This window comes from Equus przewalskii, chromosome X (genome assembly GCF_037783145.1).
Source record: "Equus przewalskii isolate Varuska chromosome X, EquPr2, whole genome shotgun sequence".
In the NCBI taxonomy this organism is placed as follows: domain Eukaryota; kingdom Metazoa; phylum Chordata; class Mammalia; order Perissodactyla; family Equidae; genus Equus; species Equus przewalskii.
Genome location: NC_091863.1, coordinates 88128439 through 88150585, shown reverse-complemented (window position 1 = coordinate 88150585; position 22147 = coordinate 88128439). Strand labels below are relative to the sequence as shown.

The 22147-nt window shown below is 38.3% G+C and overlaps 1 protein-coding gene across 24 annotated transcripts in view; it reads left to right on the top strand.

Annotated features, from left to right (window-relative positions):
* Nucleotides 1–22147, top strand: part of ACSL4 (acyl-CoA synthetase long chain family member 4) — a 151036-nt gene that overhangs the window by 112821 nt on the left and 16068 nt on the right. For all 24 annotated transcript variants that reach the window (XM_070603846.1, XM_070603851.1, XM_070603836.1 and 21 more), the window contains 8 exons: nt 2927–3077; nt 3231–3354; nt 6484–6555; nt 13844–13983; nt 14772–14944; nt 16967–17041; nt 19349–19540; nt 21353–21467. In XM_070603846.1, the coding sequence (XP_070459947.1) occupies nt 2927–3077; nt 3231–3354; nt 6484–6555; nt 13844–13983; nt 14772–14944; nt 16967–17041; nt 19349–19540; nt 21353–21467 (1042 nt within the window). The remainder of the gene's footprint in view (nt 1–2926; nt 3078–3230; nt 3355–6483; nt 6556–13843; nt 13984–14771; nt 14945–16966; nt 17042–19348; nt 19541–21352; nt 21468–22147) is intronic.

Genomic DNA, 22147 nt, shown 5'->3' with positions numbered 1-22147 from the left:
AGACCACATATCTCACCTAGTTCCACTCATCTCTACACTGGATAAGACATATATTTTTTGTGATACTTTCCCTTTGTAGACAATTGTTACGAAGTGAATTGTCACACTGGATGCTTAGACTGAAAAGAGCTTAACATAGTCTACTGCTGCTGCTGATTTAGTCATCAGAGGAAGGATGCAGTTCCTATTTGCTTGGTGTATAAACTTGTGACAATAGATATCTTTAAGGAACATTAGTATTATCCAATTTAAGCATAACTTTATCTTTGGTTATTTCAGTGGTAAATCACACTGTTTAAAACTTCTATTTTAACTGCCATATAAAAATGTAATTCATTTTTGTAAACTGATTTTTAAAAAAAACAGTTTATTTTGTAGAGCAATTTTAGATTCACAGCAAAATTGCGGGGAAGGTATGGAGATTTCCCATATACCCACTGCCCCTATGCACACACTGCCTCCCCCACTATCAACATCCCCCACCAGAGTGGTCCCTTTGTTACAATTGGTGAACCTACACTGACACATCATAATCACTCAAAGTGTGTAGTTAACATTAGGAATCACTGTTGGTTTGTACATTCTATGAGTTTGGACAAATGTGTGATGACACGTATTCACCATTATAGTATCGTCTGGAATATAAACTGATTTTTTGAAATCCAACAATCTTGTTAAACTTTTATTCAATTCTGATAATATATCTGTGGATTCTATCCATTTTGGTATATTCTGGGAAGGAAAGGAGGTTACTAGGTTAGCACGGTGACGCTGTCTTGAAGTGGAAGCCCCAGTGTGCTGTTTAAAACTTAGTGTGTTAGAATTTTAGAGTTGAAGCCACCTTAATGATCAAGTCAACAACAACCACAATAATAACAAAGGGACACAAGGAAACTCAGGAGGTGCTGGATATGTCTATTTACCCTGATCGTGGTGATGGTATCACAGCTGTTTGCATATGTTCAAATCATCAAATTGTATACATTAAATATGTGTAGTTTTTTTGTATGTCAATTATATCTCAATAAAGCTATTTAAGAAAACATAGGAACAGTTTGTATACACATTATCTCTTGTAAGTAGCACTGTTGTCTGTCCTACCGAGATGAGATAAATTAACAGCAAGAAGCAAATTTATGTCACATTAAAAATTTTAAATATTGACATACACAGTGTTTGTTTAGAGCACATATAGGCACTTAATAAATGGGGTGTTGTAATTTCACTCAACTGTTTGTTTAGTTAGTATTGTGAAATGACAAACAAGTTATGTCTGTAGTAGCAATTGTCTATTAATAGGCTAGAAGATACTTTCAAGTAACAACATTTGCAGTTTTTCTACTTCTTTTCTTGTTCCCTATGTATGACTGTTCTAATTATATTTATTGAAATGTAATTTGTTGTCTGTTTAATCTAAAAACTTTAAGCTCATATGTTACGTCTTTTTCATTTAGTTTTTCCAGTAATTCATTTTTACTTTATTTTACAAAAGCATCCATCCATAAATTAATAGGGGAAAAAAAGGTCCTCACAACAGATAGTTCGAGAAGCATTGCCTCTAGCCCACAGGTTGTCTGTTTCTCTAAATAAAGTTGGATTGGAACACAGTCACACCTGTTTGTTTAGCAGTTGTCTCTGGCTCCTTTCACTCTGCAACAGCAAAGTTGGGTAATTTTGGCAGAGACCATATATCTCTCAAAGCCTAAAGGATTTACTCTCTGCAAAATATCTTTGCAAAAAAATGTCTGCCAACCCCTGCTCAAGATGGCTGAATATAGTCTAATGGTAAGACCTCTCTATTTTCCTCCCCCAATCATTCCGTGAGCCAAGACAGCACTGGGGCTCAGGGCCTTTAAGATCAAACTTTCCTACCTTCAGACAGTGGGCTAGAAGAAGTGAAGTCTAGATACCATTTAGGTATTACCTTTGATAGGGAATGAAAGGTATGTAAACCCCTCTACATGGTCTCTGTCTCTTGGTATCCTAAAATTTCTGTCTAATTTTGACTAAAAAGAATCAAAGTATGCTCTGATGCAGATGGGGGAAGAAGCACTAAATCTGGAAGACCCCAAAGAATCCTCAAGCCAGATACATAACAAGTATTCCAAGTGCAAGGAGTGAGAGCGAGAGAGAGAGAGAGAGTGGGTAGCAGAGAGAGGGAGAGGAAGGATGTTTTGCTATAATTTTATCTAACTGTACTCTGAAAAAAGTGATTTCCTATGTCGATTTCAGGACAGTCAAAACAGTAGAAAAGGTAATTTTGGTTTGATGTCCTTTGGATTTTACTTGCTACTTGGAATCTAATCTTAAAATAATATGTTTGTGTATAATGGTTATCTAATTCAATGTCCATGATTGAATTATTTTAAAATAAAATGATTTTGTAAAAACTTTGCAAAAATCAAGTCCAGTGGTTTTCGATCAGGGGTGTGTATGAGAGTCACTTGTGGAGCCTTTGATCCATCCCAGACATAGAGAATCAGAGATTTCAGAACTAGGATCCAGACACAGTATTTTATTTAAGCTCTGCAGGTGATTCTCATGCTCACCAGTGGTCAAGAACCACAATCTAGTCCAACTGACTCATTTTAGAGAGGAGAACACTGAGGCCTGAGAGGCTTACACACGATCCTCTCATCTTCCTGATTTTCCAACGTCCTGGAAATCCTCCCACAATACTGCTCTGTGTACAACACTGTGGAGACGCACGAGCAGACAGGGATTAGGCTACACATCCAGAAAACGGGCCAAATTGAGTTTGAAATTCTGACTGCATTTAACTAGAATTTGATAACTGCTTTTCTTTTGATTATCAATAGACCATTTGTTTTCAGTCGTCTATCATTATGCAAAAATCTGAATATCATCTCTTTGTTTAGCAATTTAACTTTCAGACTGAGGAAAATGTGCTTTTTCATTCATTTAGCGAGCGTTCCTCCAAATAGACCAGCGCCTTCGGACATGGCTATCGTCATGTACACCAGTGGCTCCACTGGCCGCCCCAAGGGAGTGATGATGCATCACAGCAATTTGATAGCTGGCATGACAGGCCAGTGTGAGAGAATTCCCGGGCTGGGGTAAGAGGAGATTATTCAACTTTCTTCTTAGAAATTAGAACATGCTTGCCATTCTCTAAACTCAATCTATATTAAAATGATAAGGTTATTCACATTTGTAATTTACATTGCCTTTTTAAGAATGACTAAAATGTTTCTCTGATTTTGTTTTAGACCAAAGGACACATACATTGGCTACTTGCCTTTGGCTCACGTACTAGAATTGACCGCAGAGATATCTTGCTTTACCTATGGCTGTAGGATTGGATATTCTTCTCCACTTACTCTCTCTGACCAGGTGACAAGCTTTTCAGTATATTGGCATGATCATATAAAGTTACAGTGTTTGGCTGAGAACGTGTTACTAAAACATGAGATATTTTAATTCAGCTAAAAGTTTTTCCTTGACTTCAAAATGTAGCTGTAGTAAATAACCTTGTGGATTTGTTAGCATTGATTTATCTACGTATTTTCACATTATTTTGGCATTAATAATTACTTTTATCTTATATTTCTCTATTAGGTTTTTATTTTGCAGAGCTAGGATAGAGAATAGAGAATATAAATACACTGAGCCTTTTTGATATAGTATCCACAAACATTGGTGGGTTTTTTGGGAGATGTGGTGGTACAATTTTGGCCCAGTTTTGCTGTGAGTTTTCTTTAGAGCTGTGCCGTCCAATACAGTAGCTACTAGCCATGTATTGAAATTCGGATTAATTAAAATTAAATAAGAAAAATTCTGTTTTTCAGTTGCTCTAGTCACATTTCCAGTTCTCAGTAGCTACGTGTGACTAGTGGCTACCATATTAGACAACACAGATACCAAACATTTCCATCATTGCAGGAAGTTCTATTGCATAGCACTGCAGCATGTCCAAAGGCAGCCCTCAGCTTTCCACTGAGTCAGGGTTCAGTCCCTTCTCCCTGTTCTTCATAGCAGAAAGCCCAACAATGGGTAGGGTAACTCATGTATTTTAAGCCCATTCAAAATTGCACATCTAATACGTACTGTTGACAGTTCTGTTTAAATTCTTCTTTGGAATGGTTGTTATAGAAAAGCTTCAGCCAGACGTTGGGAAAAAAGAGCTTCTAAGGCAGCTGTGGGGTTGAGAATGCTCAAAGAAACTGAGTCTAGGTAGGAATGACTTCACTCTCTGTGTGGCTTCTGCCACGCCGATCACTGGAGGGCCAGCTGTTATTTTTCAGAACCCCACGCAATCCTACCTTTTATTTGAGAGGCTTGATGGAGCATGCATTTGGTAAAAAGATGTGCCCTTGGTGCTTATAGTTAGAAATTGTAATACTTTTTCTGTTTTTATAGAACTATCATTTTAGAGAGAGGTTAGGTAGGTTGTATAATATTAAGATAAAAATGTTAAGTAGATATTTTTGGATTTATTTGTATACTGGTTGACGAAATTTGATAAACACATGCATGTATAGACTTCTATGATCATCATCTGGATCAAGAAAAAAGGAACATTCCCTGTACCCCAGAATGTCCTGTGTGTCCCTTTATCCTCCCCAAGGATAATCCAACCAGCTTTTTAAGTGGCTTTTCTATGAGAAAATATTTTGTGTTCTAGTCAGCTATCTACCTGTACTTGCAGGAGCACAACCTGTTTGTCAGATGGAGAGCTGCTGTATTTAACCATACCACTCAGCTAAAAGTTGATATTTAAAATCTGCTAGCATAGTAATGCAGAGAATAAGTAAACTGTCAAATAAACTAATAAACAGGACTTGCTCTAGTAAAGTCAAAATAGACCTATGAATAAGACTGAGGCTTAAATTATAGAACAATTTTTAGAAAAATCTGCGATGATTACATTTTGATGCAATGTACTGGGTTTTTCTTATGTTTAGAGATGTTCTCAACATGTGAAAAATCTTTCAGTGAGCTTTGAGTGTGATTTTTTTCGCCTCTTGGGGAAGTTCAGCAGCCACAGACTGGCAATGCTTGCTTTCACTGCCTTTCTGAAAACAATAGCCTCAGTGTGCGGAAGGGGCAGTTGGAGTCTCTTGCTGGTCTGACTTTATTCGTGCCGTCTCTTAGGCCAAGTAGTACATTAGAAGCCTGTTACAAAACTGTCAGGGACATTCACACCTACCTTTTTAATAAACTTTATTATAAAAAGAGTCTCGATCTGAGTAGGAATCCAAACCCCAGGAATTTCCCTCATATAAGAAATCAGAAAAAGGGGGGAAAAGCCAGGGGCACCACACTGGAAGTCAGCAGATGATACTGATGTTGTCATAACTAGAGTTAGTGTGATCATAATAAAGACAAGAACTGAAATATTAGTAAGAATAATAAAGAAAGCAAGTAAGGGCTCCTTGTGGCTGCTGCTACCCTGGAACCACTTTCTATAGCAAAACGTGGTCAGCAGCACGTGGAGGGCAGCTCCGACTTGAAGGACATAGGAGCCCATCTTTCTCTCTGCAGAGCAGCCCTCCCCGGTGTGCAGTGTGCATGTGCAGGTGTAGGTTTCCACTTGCAAATGTGCACACACATGCACATACATAAAGCACAAGGAGTTATTTTATTTCCTTTATCCATCTTTAAAAAAAGTAGAATAAAAGCAATTGAGTTCTCCCAGCAGAATCTTCTCTGTGACATTGCTGGTGGTTCTGGTGGATCACACTGCTTCTTAAGGCTGAGTTTCTTCTTGCCTGTGTTAGCCAAGGCTAGCACGTGATACATCTGAACTTACAGACTAATGAACTGCATTGTAGCAGATTCTTATTTTTATCTACCTTTTTCAGTGAGCAACTTTATCAATTTTTCTACCTACTGGTCTGACATGTGAAATCCCGAGTAGCACTTATGTATATAAGAAAGAAAGGAAGAAGAAATATATACACGTTTATGTATATATGTGCGTATCCCCACATGGTCACCTGGCAGTGTCTTTAGTGTTCTATCAATCAAAATGTTATCCAGTTAGTATTTCTATGTGATGTTAATTGACAGTCATAGTGGTGACTTTGAGGTGTGCCTTTGGCTTTTGGCTAATCAGCAAAAGTTAAAATTATCTTCAGTTTTGTTTCACTGTTCAATCTACCTTCGTTGAGGATTTTCTTTCTTTTTTTTTTAAATGGATGGTCTGTGCTATGTTTGATATGTTATTAATAAGAATGCTCAATTTACCAAAATATCCCATTCTCCTTTATTCTCCTTTATTCTGGATCAGAGTTTCTCCTCTAAGGAAGGCTTAAATGTGCTGGAAGAAACATTCTTTAGGGCAAAGCACTAAAGCAGTTACCCTTCAGACTTATAGGCTATGATAGTTGTAACAGATAGCAGAGCAGTAGATCACATTCCACGTGTAAATTTCTGTCTTTGTTATTGTTAATTGACTTATAGCAATTTTTGCTAAGTTTGGTTTCCCTGATCCTATTTACCTTTTTTTACAAAATGTAGTCCAGCAAAATTAAAAAAGGAAGCAAAGGAGACTGCACTGTACTGAAGCCTACACTCATGGCCGCTGTTCCGGTGAGTACAGAGTATAAATGTCATTAACTGCATGGCCTTGAACTTTTTAAAAACTAATGCTCTTAGATATTTGTGTCCATTTTAAAATAATTTTATTGTGGCCAGCCCGTGGCCAAGTGATTGAGTTCGCGTGCTCCACTTTGGCAGCTCAGGGTTGCACTGGTTCAGATCCTGGGTGCGGACATGGCACTGCTCATCAAGCCACGCTGAGGTGGCGTCCCACACGCCACAACTAGAAGGACCCGCAACTAAGATATGCAACTATGTACTGGGGGCCTTTGGGGAGAAGAAGAAGAAGGAAAAAAAAAGATTGGTAACAGATGTTAGCTCAGGGCCAATCTTAAAAAAAAAAATTTACTTTGATGAAATTATGGCCAATGTGTTCCTTCAAGCCTTAGATAAGTGTTGAGAAAGATGAAATGGCAGATTTCTGAAATGTGTGCCTATTAGTGTTTGCTGATACTTGAAAATTAGGTGATAAAAGTCATCTAGTTCAGGGGCTGGCCCTGTGGCCAAGTGGTTAAGTTCACGTGCTCGGCTTCAGTGGCCCAGGATTTCGCCGGTTCGGATCCTGGGTGTGGACCTAGTACCACTCATCAAGCCCTGCTGAGGTGGCATCCCACATAGCACAACCTGAAGGACCCACAACCAGAATATATAACTATGTACTGGTGGGATTTGGGGAGAAAGAAAGAGGGGGAAAAAAAAGAAGATTGGCAACAGATGGTAGCTCAGGTGCCAATCTTAAAAAAAATTAAAAAAGAAAATCACCTAGTTCGAATTACTTAATGCAGGAATTGGTCATAATATTTTAAAGGTAGAATATCCTGTAAAGATCATTTTGTTTAATCACTGAATTTAAAAAATGAGGACACCTAGGCTATCATCCTAGAGAGCTGAGCCAGCCTATCCAGGGTTTTGGAGCTGGTTAGTGACAGAGCTGAGTCTAGAATCCAAGCCTCCTGACTCTCTTATGGTGATTAAGAAAACTGTCATTTGAGAGAGCTCCCAAAGGAAAAAAGGCTTAATTCTAGGTATTCAAAACCCTTTTGTGAAATACTGTCTTTTACAAAAACAAGATGTTACATTTTATACCCTTGTAATGATACATTCTAAAATATTTAGTGCCATGTTTTAAAATTGTATAATCAAATATATTCTAGCACTTTCAGGCTTCAGAAACCCCAGCGGGAGTGTATATCACTACTGCTTGTATTATGACCAGACTTCAAATCTTATCCCAGTATCTTTCACAGAATTCTTTTTGCACATGGAAAGTCTGAGATTAGATAATGAAGTATTCAGTTCACATTTTTCTGAGAATTGCAGATGGAAGATGCTCTGTGGTTACTTTTAGCTTCTAATTACAAAATTACCAAATAACCGAAGAATTAGACTAAGTCAGAGTAGCCTTTGCCTTCTTATTTAGGGGTGCTATAGAATTCAGCAAGTTTGCAAACTGAAAAGAGAGGCTTCTGATGGAAAGCATAATAAAATGATGCTAATAATAGGTAGCATAGTACAGACATACCCCAGAGATATTGTGGGTTCAGTTCCAGACCACTGCAATAAAGCGAATCTTGCCATAAAGCAAGTCACAGGAATTTTTTGGTTTCTCAGTGCATATAAAAGTTAGGTTTACACTATAGTGTAGTCTATTAAGTGTGCAATAGAATAGCATTATGTCTAAAAAAAATGTGTATACCTCAATTAAAAAATGTTTTACTGCTGAAAAATGTTACCCATCATCTGAGCCTTCATTGAGTCATAATCTTTTTGCTGGTGGAGGGTCTTGCCTCAATGCTGATGGCTGCTGGTTGCTGAAGGTTGGGGTGGCTGTGGCAATTTCTTAAAATAAGACAGCAATGAAGTCAGCTGCATTGATTGACTCTTCCTTTCATCAATGATTTCTCTGGAGTATGCGATACTGTTTGATAGCATTTTACCCACAATAGGACTTCCTTTGAAATTGGAGTCAAGCCTCTCAAACTCTTCCGCTGCTTTATCAACTAAGTTTATGTAATATTCTAAATCCTTTGTCATCATTTCAACAATCTTCACAACATCTTCACCAGGAGTAGATTCCATCTCAAGAAACCACTTTCTTTGCTCGTCCATAAGAAGCAGCTCCTCATCCATTAAAGTTTTATCATGAGATTGCAGGAATTCAGTCACAACTTCGGGCTCCACTTCTAATTCTAGTTCTCTTGCTGTTTCCACCACATCTGCAGTTATTTCCTCCACTGAAGTCTTGAGCCCCTCAAAGTCATCCATGAGGGTTGGAATCAACTTCTTTGAAACTCCTGTGAATGTTGATATTTTGACCTCTTCCTATGCATCATGAATGTTCTTTTACTGGGAAAGATTCACTCTGAGCTAACATCTGTTGCCAATCTTCCTTTTTTTTTCCCTTCCCGAAGCCCCAGTACATAGTTGTATATTCTAGTTGTAAGTCTTTCTAGTTCTTCTGTGTGAGCTGCCACCACAGCATGGCTACTGACAGACAAGTGGTGTGGTTCCGTGCCCGGGAACCAAACCCAGGCCGCCGAAGTGGAGCGCTCTGAACTTTAACTGCTAGGCCACCAGGGCTGGCTCACAAATGTTCTTAGTGGCATCTAGAGTGGTGAGTATTTTCCGAAAGATTTTCAATTTACTTTGCCCAGATCCATCAGAGGAATCAGTATCTGTGGCAGCTACAGACTTATGAAATGTGTTTCTTAAATAGTAAGACTTCAAACTCAAAACGATTCCTTGATCCATGGACTGCAGAATGTGTGTTGTGTTCAGTTCAAGTTTCAAGCAGGCATGAAAACAGCATTAATTTCATTGTACATCTCCATCAGAGCTCTTGGGTGACCAGGTGCATTGTCAATGAGCAGTGATAGTTTGAAATAAATTTTTTTTCCTGAGGAGTAAGTCTCAACAATAGGCTTAAAATATTCAGTAAACAATGTTGTAAACGGATGTGCTGTCATCCAGGCTTTCTTGTTCCATTTATAAAGCACAGGTAGAGTAGATTTAGCATAAATTCTTAAGGACCCTAGGATTTTTGGAGTGGTAAATGAGCATTGGCTTCAACTTAAAGTCACCAGCTGCCTGACAAGAGTCAGCCTGTCCTTTGAACCTTTGAAGCCAGGCATTGGCTTCTCCTCTCTAGCTATGAAAGTCCTGGATAGCATCTTCTTCCAATATATGACTGTTTGTCTGCATTGAAAATCTGTTGTTTAGTGTAGCTGTCTTCATGAATGATCTGAGCTGGATCTTCTGGATGACCTGTTGCAGCTTCTGCATCAGCACTTGCTGCTTCACCTTGCGCTTTTGTGTTATGGACGCGGCTTCTTTCCGAAAATCTCATGAACCAACCTCTGTTAGCTTCAAACTTTTCTTCTGAAGCTTCCTCACCTCTCTTAGTCTTCACAGAATTGACAAGAGTTAGGGCCTTGCTCTGGATTAGGCTTTGGCTTAAGGGAATGTCGTGGCTGGTTTGATCTTCTATCCAGACCCCTAAAACTTTCTCCATGTCAGCAATAAGGCTGTTTCACTTTCTCATCATTCATGTGTTCACTAGAATAGCACTTTTAATTTCCTTCAATTACGTTTCCTTTGCATTCACAATGCCTTCCTCACTAGGCTTAATCATTTCTAGCTTTTGATTTAAAGTGAGAGATGTGCAACTCTTCCTTTTACTGAAACACTTGGAAGCCATTGTAGGGTTATTAATTGATCTAATTTCAATATTGTTATGTGTCAGGGAATAGGGAGGCCTCAGGAGAGGGAGAGAGATGGAGGAACAGCCAGTTGGTAGAACAGTCTGAACACATGCAACATTTATTGGTTAAGTTTGCCATCTTAAATGGGCTTGGTTTGTGGCATCCCAAAACAATTGTAATAGTGACATCAAAGATGACTGATCACAGAGGCCGGCCCAGTGATGTTGTGGTTAAGTTCCTGCACTCCTCTTCTGGAGCCTGGAGTTCACAGGTTCGGATCCTGGGCATGGACCTGGCACCACTTGTCAAGCCATGCGGTGGCAGCATCCCACATAAAATAGAGGAGGATTGGCACAGATGTTAGCTCAGCGACAATATTCCTCAAGCAAAAAGGGGAAGATTGGCAACAGATGTTAGCTCAGGGCCAATCTTCCTCACACACACACACCCCCCCAAAAAGGTGACTGATCACAGGTCATTACAACAAATATAACAATAATGAGAAAGTTTGAAATATTGGGAGAATTACCAAAATGTGACACAGAGATAGGAAATAAGCAAATGCTGTTGGAAAAATGGTGCCAATAGACTTGCTCAATGCAGGGTTGCCACAAACCTTCAATTTGTAAGAAATACAATATCTGCGGAGTGCAGTAAAGCAAAGCACAGTAAAACGAGGTATGCCTGTACTTACTATGTTCCAGGCACTGTGCTAAGTGCTTTAGGATGGATTATCTCACTTATTCCTTCCCAAGAATCTGCTAGGTGGGTCCTGTTATCCCTATTTTATAAAGAAAAAAGCTTGCCCAAGGTCACACAGCCCATAGGTGCTGGAGTCAAAGCTTGAACTCTACCTCTCTGATACCAGCCTTGTTAACCACTGTGGCTGTCTTTTTAGGATTGTTTTTGTTGTTGTTTTGTTCGGAGAATCAACATGTTGGCTTTATTACCCAGTGTACAGGAGTCCCTAGTAAACTGTATCAGAGCACATAGTTAGGGAGGGGGAAAGGTCCAGGAGTCTAGGAAGTAATGTCTGAATTTGGGCCTGAAGGATAAAAAGGAGTTAGCTCATCTGCTGTGTATCCTCTAATTGTCCATTGTCCATTCTTCTTTACTTTGTGTCTTGGAAGGCTAACTTCTGTGGATGAATTACCAGGGTTTGTTTGCCTTTTGGTTTCTGGTTGAGTTCAGCCAATTGTTGGCACTCATGAGATCAGAGGACGGGAAGAGAGAGGGAGGTCTGCATACTTACTGCCTTTGCTCCTTCCCTGCTGGCCTGCGATTTTTTTTTTTTTTGGCAGTTGTCAGGCACTCATTGGACAGTCTCTTTCCCGTTGGCTGTAAGCAGATCTTTCCCATGGCTACAGTTCTCAATCCAGGTTCCAATAACACTTCTCTCCTCTTACTTCTTCAGGCCTAGGGATAGTAAATGATCTCCCATGTCACTAGTCCATTGATGCTTCCCCCAGCCTTGTTGGTTTCCTTAGCTCCTCCCATTCCTCTGTAAATAGGCCTTTAAAAAAACCTTTTTATTGGCAATTGCTTTTGCCAGATTCTATTTTCTGAGTTTGTTCTTTTCTGGAGTCAGTATAAAAGATCCATTTAGTATTGTAATACTCACAGTGTGAGAATTCACAATAAATCACTACTTATAAGCAGTGAGTCAATTGAACATCATGTAATATTAGGTTGCAATAAATGGTGACTTAGTGTGCTAGCAATAAATCCTGCCAACTTGTCGTAACTGTATTGTGTTCCTTACTCATTGAGGCCTGTCTGTGCCTGTGGTTGAGATCTAGTGTTGGAAGGAGCACTGAAAGTGGTTCTTACACATCTGTCTCACTCTCATGCTTTTTTGTCCACTCAACATCCCATACACTTTTTTAAGAGGGATAGTTATGGGGTGTTAAAGCCCTTTTAGGAAACTTTTGGGGTTCCTCAGTCACAGATCAAGACAAATATTTCAGTTATATGATAGTGATTCCTTTTGTGGAAGTGGAGGAAACAACATTGGACCATGCTTGAATGCAGTAGTGGCCTTCCTCTCCTCCCCCCAGCTTTATTGAGATATAATTGACATATAACATTGTGTAAGTTCAAGATGTACAACATGATGATTTGATATATGTATGTATTATGAAATGATTACCACAATAAGATTAGTTACATCCATCACCTCACATGGTCACCGTTTATGTATGTGTGTGTGGTGAGAACATTTAAGATCTACTTCTGTAGCAACTTCCAAGTATATAATATAGTCTTGTTAACTATAGTCACCATGCTGTACATTAGTTCCCCAGAACTTATTCATCTTCCAACTGGAAGTTTCTACTCTTTGACCAACATCTCCCCATTCCCCCACCCGCCCCAGCCCTTGGCAACCACCAGTCTACTCTCTGTTGCTATGAGTTTGGCTTTTTTAGGTTCTACATATACGTGAGATCATACAGTGTTTGTCTTTCTCTGTCTGACTTAGCTCACTTAGCATGATGCAAGGGATGGTTCTGCTGTCCTCATTTGTCAATGGCTCTATTCGAATATCGAAAGAGCCGTCCATGAAGTTTTTCATTGTAGCGCAACTAAATTTACTTTAATTGCTATTTTAAATATTTAAAACTAGGTATTTGTAAATAGGTGTGCTTATGCAATAATTCTTGTTAATTTGTGCTAAATAATTTCAAGAAAACATCATTTAATGATAGTCTGGGTTTTTTGTTTTGTTTTCTGTTTTGGGTATATTAGCTTGGGAGTCAGTTTATCCCAAAGCTCATCCTACTTCTGGATTTTCAAAGAGCTTTGAGCAAAAATACTATTCTTTTTTGTTATCTTAGCTTCTATTAAAATGGATAGAAATGCCTAAATTACAGTGACATAAGAATCTTAAGAAGCTGTAACGCTTTCTGCCATGCTGTATGGAGTCACAAGGTAGATAAAGAGAAAAAAATCAGGATTAGATTCAACACAGTTGGGTATTTCGATACTGTTTGAGAGTAGGTGAATGTATTTGAAAGAAAATAATAAAAAAAAAATTGTCTTGGGGCCGGCCCCATGGCCAAGTGGTTAAGTTTGCACACTGCGCTTCAGCAGCCCAGGGTTTCACCGGTTTGTATCCTGGGCATGCACCTAGTGTTGGTCATCAAGCCATGCTGAGGCGGTGTCCCATATAGCACAACTAGAAGGACCTGCAACTAGTATATACAACTATGCACTAGGGGCTTTGGGGAGAAGAGGAAAAAAAAAAGATTGGCAACAGATGTTACCACAAGTGCCAATCTAAAAAAAAAATTATCTTTCTGTGAGAGGTGAATGCATTATTTACCCCCCTGATTAACATTGTTTAAAATTTTAGATAGGCTTAGTGTATAGAACTGCAGAAACCCCTATACTTGTCCTTAGTCTTTTTGAAATAGTGAACAAGTCAAGTTAGTGAAGTGAATAATATGATAAAGTAAATATGTGCATTACACTAAAGACTTTTACCTAAGATGTTGTCAATAAGGTATCTTCAACTAAAGACTGTCTCAGTGTTGGTGTAAATTTTTGCAGATTATTGAATGTTTTTACTTACCTTTTAGGAAATCATGGATAGAATTTACAAGAATGTTATGAGCAAAGTTCAAGAGATGAACTATATTCAGAAAACTCTATTCAAGATAGGGTATGATTACAAGTTGGAACAGATCAAAAAGGGATATGACGCACCACTTTGCAATCTGTAAGTAAATTTTACAGACTCTGTAGTTTGAGCCTGTAAATCTTTTCAGATTTTTACATCTGGAAGATGAGTAAGTACATGGTAAGTTAATTTACTTTGAGCATCACCACCAGGATCATAAGGTTGGTTTTTCTCTTTTGTTCCCCTCTAAGCCTCATTGCTTATCCATCAAGCAGAGGACGCTGAACTCCGATCTTGGCAGTTTAACAAATTTTAATAATTGAGTAAATATTTAATATTTAATTATAAAATTTGGTCTCATGAAAAACTAAAGTAGACTTTTGAGTCAAGACACTTCAGTTTAAAAACAGTGTCATTTCTAACTAAAAAATTGATTTTCAAGATTTATTCTGCATCAAGTTTTCTGATTTATTGTATTCATAAAATAGTGTAGTAAAAGAGGAATATAACAGTTATTTTAATTTCTGGGGCATGGAGATGGGGAAGCATTTTTCATTGGAAGGTTGATAAGATAGATGACGAAATGTTCCAAAGATAACTTTAATTTTTTTTTCCTTTGACATCCTCATTTTCTTTCCTTTGCTGTGTGTCAAAGCACTTTCCCAACATTGCATGGGGTTTTTTTTTTTTTTTTGCATTTTTAAGAGTTTATCTGGCATTTTTCAAGGTGTTACTAGTTGTTGCTTTGTTAACCTTTTATTATCACCATGGTTGTGAAATTCAGATGTTCAGTTAAAGTTGAGAAATCTTTCCTAGAGTTTATAAATTCGTGTCGCCAAGAATAATATATGCATGTATTAAAAGAATTGATCCCTCTTTTTATTCAGGTTACTGTTTAAAAAAGTGAAGGCTCTGCTGGGAGGGAATGTCCGGATGATGCTGTCTGGAGGAGCGCCGCTGTCTCCTCAGACACACCGATTCATGAATGTCTGTTTCTGCTGCCCAATTGGTCAGGGTTATGGACTGACAGAATCATGTGGTGCTGGGACAGTTACTGAAGGTAAGCATTTTTAATATGGCAAATAATTCTGTATCACTTCCTACTAATAAAGACAAAGCCCATTTCCATTACCTTTGGGAACAATGGTAATTTTATACCTCTTCAATAGTATCAGTTTCAATGCAAACCTACATATTTTTAGTTTTAGAAACTTTTTTAATTAAGAGTATCATGTGTGCCCGTTATTTGTAAGCCCTGTAAATATTTACGTCACCTTGTCAGTCTTCAAAAATCCTGTCACCCTGGTCCTTTAATTTTCTCTCTCTGAATGATCACTTCCTTGGAGAACAGCACTCTTGGAATAAATTGTCGCTTTTGTGCTCCCTCTCGGATCTACATTCCTGCCCTGACTTCTTCTTTGCTTTTTCTTCTGTTATTTTCGCAACCTATAGTAGGGTTTCTCAACTTGAGCACTATTCAAATTTTGAACCAGGTAGTTCTTTGTTGTTGAGGGCTCTCTTGCCCATTGTAGGATGTTTAGCAGTCAAATACTAGTAGTAACCTGCTCCCCCTAACTGTGACAATGAAACATATCTTCAAACATTGCCAAATACCCCTGAGGGGAAAATCAACCCCAGGTTGTGAAACACTGGGGTATAGTAATTTTTTTTATTCCTCTTTCGCTTTAAGCACATTGTGTCCAAAGTCAATGCCATTATCTCAGACCATCTCTTCATTGCTAAATTCTTTGTGTCATTGGTATTACCATCCTTAAAGTCGTTCAGAATATTGGCTTTGAACTCATCGGAATGTTTTTACTTAACTTTTATCAGCTCTTTCTTTGCCTTCATTGGATTGCTCCCTCCTCTGCATATACCGCCTTTGGCATCCCACCTTTTATACTTTACACTGCTCTGAGGTAACAGCCTTTCAACTTCTGTGCTTGCCTCTACTATATCACTTCTGATTGATCCTGTATACTTCAGTTAGACACATCCACCTCAAACACTGCTTCCTACCTGGTGACCTAGCTTTCAACACATCTTTAATCTGGCACCATTGTACCTGCCCATCATTGTTTTCCATTATTTCCCATGCATGTACATACCTGGCTCTTCTCTCCTGACAAGCTCATGTTCTCAGTCTTTCTTATATAGGCATTCTTGCTCTCACCTCTATTTTCTCTTCCCATCTCTTAGAATGCCCTTTTTGCTAAGAGTCATAGCCATTTTTTTAGTGCCCAACTCTTGAATTAAGTCATTCCCAAAGATTTCATTTTATGTTGATCTTTCTAGTCTCTGAGGTACTATTGTGCTCACCATCGGTACCATGCAATTTAGTATTTAAATATTCTCTAAATTGTTTCACATGCATTTATTCCTAGATATTTTATTTGTAAGCTCATTGAGGGCAGAGTCTCCTTATTCTTTATGTGGTTTCCTCACATGTTTAATTTAATTCTAAATACATCATAGGCTGTCCATACATACTAGATTATTGCTAGCAGTAATCACAGATTACAAAAGGATAATACAATCGTTGTTGTCATTATGGTGTTTGATAAAGCAGCTGACATTTATTGAATGCTTAGTTCGTGCCAAGAAGTCTTAAGCACTGTCCACGTATCATTCCATTCAATCCTCACAGCATGTCCCTATATCAAGTAGGACCTGTTACTATCTCCCTTTAATAGATGAGGAAATAGAGGCTTAGAGAGGTTAAGTAACTTGTCCAAGTTACACAGCCTATCAGTGAGTGGTAGAGAAGGAATTCCAATCAAAATCTGTCTTACCACAATCCTAGGTAGCTAACAGTGGAGCCAGATCTACTCCTTTAACAGATTTTTGTACTTAATTATCTAAAATATAGTCATGAGAAACAAAAATTAGATAACAACCTTGTGATCGATAGCACTGTTAAAATGAAGTTGAAATATAAATGATCACACTTTGCAGTCCTCTCTCTACAGCCTCTTCTTTTATCATCTTTGACTGGCTCTAATACCACTATTCCTGGTCTCGTATTGGTGCAAGTCTGAAATGTGGTATGCTAATAATCTTTGTTGCTTGTCCTCCCTCATAGTTACTGACTATACTACTGGCAGGGTTGGAGCCCCTCTTATTTGCTGCGAAATTAAGCTAAAGGACTGGCAGGAAGGTAAGAATTTTATGACAAACACTAGTGATTCTGGACATGCTCAAAACCACTGTGAACCTCAAGACTTGCTTTCTTTAAAGTATTAGATTGCCTGCGGTAGCACGTGAGTCTTTGCTGTTGCTTGTTCCCTGTGCTTTCTTTGTCCTCAATAACATCTTTAGGTTCCCAAGAAGAAAAGAAAATTTCCAGGTTCTGGGCATGATGCTTCTAAACTTGGAAATACTTGATGGTGAAGAGGAAAAAATTCTTAGCGGGGCATTCCCTGGGTTTGAAAAAGGATGTATATCTTACCCTTTGAAGCTCGACTTTGCTAGTGAGGAGATTTGGCTGGCAAATGAAACTCCAGGTTTTCCAGACCAGTTACTCTCACACACGCACACACACACACACACACACACACACACACACACACACGCACACCAAATTCCTAGCTCTTGACTGTCTGGCTATTTGTATAATTGAATTTTTATATGTAACTGCAAGGCAGACCACTTAGAGGAGGCCTGGTGCTTTACAGACATCGGTGATAATCCTTTTTATGAATCAGTCGAAGGCAAAAGTCAGTTGGTCATCCTATGATGAAACTGTGAAAAGTACTAAGTGCGTGCATTAACTGCAAAGCAATTAACAGCTTAGGTAAAGAAAGTATAATTAAAAAGTTTAAGATTTCAAAAGAGAATATTCACCTTGGGATGGAGCCATAGACTGAAAATTTAAAGGGTCAGTGACCTCCTAGGACATATCCTGTAGGTTGTGCAAACCCCAGAAAATGAATGGGCTTGATCTGACATAAACTTGACGTTCCTAAAAGTATTTCTCCTACGTGACTTTCTTAATATGTGCATTATTGTCAGTGGTCTATGTGCAGAACACCATGTCTTTTTAAAAACCACGTTTAAAAGCCACTTGCTTTCACAAGAGTTTATGTCTTGGGAATAAGTCATCCTTCTTTCTCCCATGATAATGCCTTTCTAATTTTACAATGAGAATCTGAAGAAAATATAGGTATTAGGTGTCTATATGTGTTGGGCATCAGCATCAACATTGTTTTATTAGATGGGTTATTAGGCTGTAGAATCAGAGAAACAAGGTATAAGGTAAAACTTGGTAAGGAGAATTTTGCCTTTAATTTTTATTTTCCAATTTTCTACTATTGTGCTTTCATGTCACTTTTGGGGAGTAGGTCCACTTTTTGACATGCATTTGGAGTTAATTCCTTGCTCTGAAGGAATCTTTGCTTCATAAAATAGGAATGATCTTAATGTTTTACATACAATCGGTTTTGTTGTACTGAAATATTGAATAGTTTTAAGTTTATAAGAGCAGCTAACAGATTAAAAGAACTCTGATTTTACTCCTTTTACCACATAAAATCTAATCAACATCTCACTTTATGAATTTAGATTTTTGTGTATTTTCTTTAAGGTAAGCTTTATTCAATAATAAATAGATAAGGAGTAGTAGTAATTATTTTAATAGTTATTGTCAATTATTTCAATGTTTTAACTTTTAAAGTCATGACTGGCCATAGGCAGAGTTAAGAAAATAAAATCGCCCTCTTGTTTCCCATAGCCTCCCTTTCCCTCTAATTTATGGCCTTGCCTTTGGTAGGTACATAATATCTGCTCTCTTTGATTGAAATCTGCTTAGGAAACACCTGGAATGCATTGATATCAACATGTTAGTAATTTACTCCTAACAGCTTCATGTATTACCCTTCTTGGGGGTGATTTTATTATAACAGAGCTCTGTGAACCCTAAGCTTTAATGATTTTTCTGTGTGTGAAATGTGGTGGCCTTGGGAAGGTTTGGGATGGGTGGTGGTTGTTGGTGGTTATCATTGAGCCTTCCCTGGTCCTCCTGAAACCATAGTCACCCGCTATCCTCACATAAATCTGAGTAAATATGAACTAATAGCCTCCTGTAAAGTGATGTAAAATTTGATCAGCAGAAAAATATTAGCAAAGGTGCTTTAAGAATTAATGTATGGGCTGGCCTCATGGCAGAGTGGTTAAGTCTGGCACGCTCCACTTTGGCAGCCCAGGGTTTGTGGGTTTGGATTGCGGGCACGGACCTACACCACTCATCAAGCCATGCTGTGCTGGCATCCCACATACAAAATAGAGGAAGATTGGTGCAGATGTTAGCTCAGTGAAAATCTTCCTCAAGAAAAAAAAAAGAGGAAGATTGGCAACAGATGCTACCTCAGAGCAAATCTTCCTCACCAAAAAAAAAAAAGAGAGCGAGAGAATTAATGCAAGTAAATTTTGTTTTAGAACAATAACTAATTTGCTTATTGACTTCCAGGCGGTTATACAATTCATGACAAGCCAAACCCCAGGGGTGAAATCGTAATTGGTGGACAGAATATCTCCATGGGATATTTTAAAAATGAAGAGAAAACAGCAGAGGATTATTCTGTGGATGAGAATGGCCAAAGGTGGTTTTGCACTGGAGATATTGGAGAATTTCATCCCGATGGATCTTTACAGATTATAGGTCAGTGTATTCTCTTTTTGTGCTTTTCTTTAGTTTTTGTAACTTCAACATATATGAAAGGTAATATTGGTCGAGTCATTAATAGGGTTGATGATGCTATTGGTTTAAAATTTGGGCAAGTTATTTAACTTATGTCTGCAGTTCTCCGTCTGTAAAACAGGGACAGCAGTATGGATCTGGTAGGGTTTTTGTTAGGATTAAATGAGTTGATATAAATAAAATGTTTAGGGGCCGGCTCCGTGGTCAAGTGGTTAAGTTCGCGTGCTCCACTACGGCGGCCCAGGGTTCGGATCCTGGGCACGGGCATGGCACCGCTCGTCAGTCCACGTTGAGGTGGCGTCCCACATCCCACAACTAGAAGGACCTGCAACTAAGATATACAGCTGTGTAAGGGGGGTGGGGGTTGGGGAGATAAAGCAGAAAAAAAAAAAAGATTGGCAACAGTTGTTAGCCCAGGTGCCAGTCTTTAGTAAAAAATAAATAAATCAAAAATGTTTAGAACAGGGCAGTGCCTGCATCTTAGTAACTGGTAGCAGCAAGAGCAGCAGCATTGGGGGTGGGGAGGATGGGGGGCAGGAAAATAGAAGATTGGTAATGAGAAAACAAAAGTTGTTTGGAGATAGATATGTATTTTTTTATCGAGTACACATGGTTCTGTACAACCATCTACTGTAACATACTCTATTCTAGGCCTTCCTCACTATCTCCTCCCTCTTCCGAGGCAGTGTGAACACGCTCTTTTCCCTAGCGTCCATTTATATGGCTCTTACTAGCCCTGCACCTTAGAAAATTAGAATATCAACCCTTAACATTAATCTGTTCTTCTCAGAATGTCAATTGGTTCAGCATTGCCCTTATTGAGCCTACTGAAATAGACTTTTAAGTTCAAAAAGCTACTCCAAAATGGCCTTTATGCTATTCACTTTAATCAGGCAGAAGTTAAAATAAAAATTTGACCAGCTGATAGGGACCACTCTATTGGGACCCAGTCAGGTCCTTTGCGAGCTATAAAATTTCCTCAGTCATATCTCTAGTGGTCCAGTTAAATCTCTCTCTGGACCTTTGTCTGACTTGAATACAGTTAGAGATTTCCTGGGAAAATTAGTTCTTCATCTAGAAGTTGGATCTGCTGGTGAAATTCCCAGGAAACATGGTTCCCTTGCTTTTTTTTTCTTGATCCTTAATTGCATTGGAATCAAAGGTTGTTTCTGTTGGCATGTAGAGTAGGTTCCCAGGCCATGTGTAGGCAAGTCAGCACTCACACAAAGGTTGTAAGCCAAACTGATGGTTATTTAAGCTGAGCCATTCTCTGTCAACACATTATCTGAGCAGTGTCACTTTAACAAGATGATATCAAATATGGAAAATGGGGAATTAACATTTATTGACTGTGTTTTATATGCCAGACATTGTGTACATGCCTGTATGGGGTGGACATCATTATCCCTGATAAAATTGAGGGTTGGACAGGTCAACTGACATGCCTAGGATCACATAGCTAGTAAGGGGCAGAGCTACCATTCAAATCTAATGGTAAAAACACTTGTTTCTTCTATTAGTTCATTGTAATATTTAAGATTATAATAAGATATTAAAGCTTTCAGTATAGGGTGTAACATTTTAGCCAGTACTTCTTTAACTAGGCATTTCGTTTTTAACTGACATGTATGGGCAAGCACTATATATAACAAGCTCTTAAAAGAAGTATGTTTGTGAATAAAGATTAATGCAATGAGGTTGAAAGAAAATCAGAATTGTACATACCTTAATAAAACGGACTGTATGTAACTTAACATTCTTCATGACTTATAGATCGTAAGAAAGATCTGGTGAAGTTGCAAGCTGGAGAATACGTATCTCTCGGGAAAGTAGAAGCTGCACTGAAGAACTGTCCACTTATTGACAACATCTGTGCTTTTGCCAAAAGGTAACTTTCAAAAGTTGAATTCGTGTTTCATATTCTTACAGTAAAAGGATAGTTAGCAAAGCGTTTGATTATATATAATCATAAGGGAAACATCAGACTTTCATCAGAGTTGAGGAATGTCACACATTTCTGAAAATTCTTGAATTCAACAGTTTGAAGATCATTTGAGAGAATCCAGACATTTTAACTATTTATGGGACACCTACTATGTCTTGCTAAATACTCAGCTATGCCACAAAAGTTATTTCATTTAACGTCCATAATGACTGAAACTTAGCATAAGTAATTTTCCCAAGAATGTAACACAGCAAGTATCAGTTTTCTAAATCAAAAACCTGAGAGATTGAAGCATTTTCATTGTATGTTAATATAGTTTATTTCCATGGGCTTTATTACTTCCTTTTAAAAAAATTTAATTGCAGAAAACACAAAATGTAAAAGTTACCATCTTAATCATTTCTAAGTGTACAGTTCGCAAGTGTTAAGTAGGTTCACATTGTTGTGCCACCAATCTCCAGAATTTCTCATCTTGTAAAACTGAAACTCTGTATCCATTAAACAATGCCCCATTTTCCCCTGCCCCAGCCCCTGAACTGCCACCATTCTCCTTTTTTTTCTGTGAAGTTCACACTCTGGATACCTCCTATTAGTGGAGTCATACAGTATTTGTCTTTTTTGAC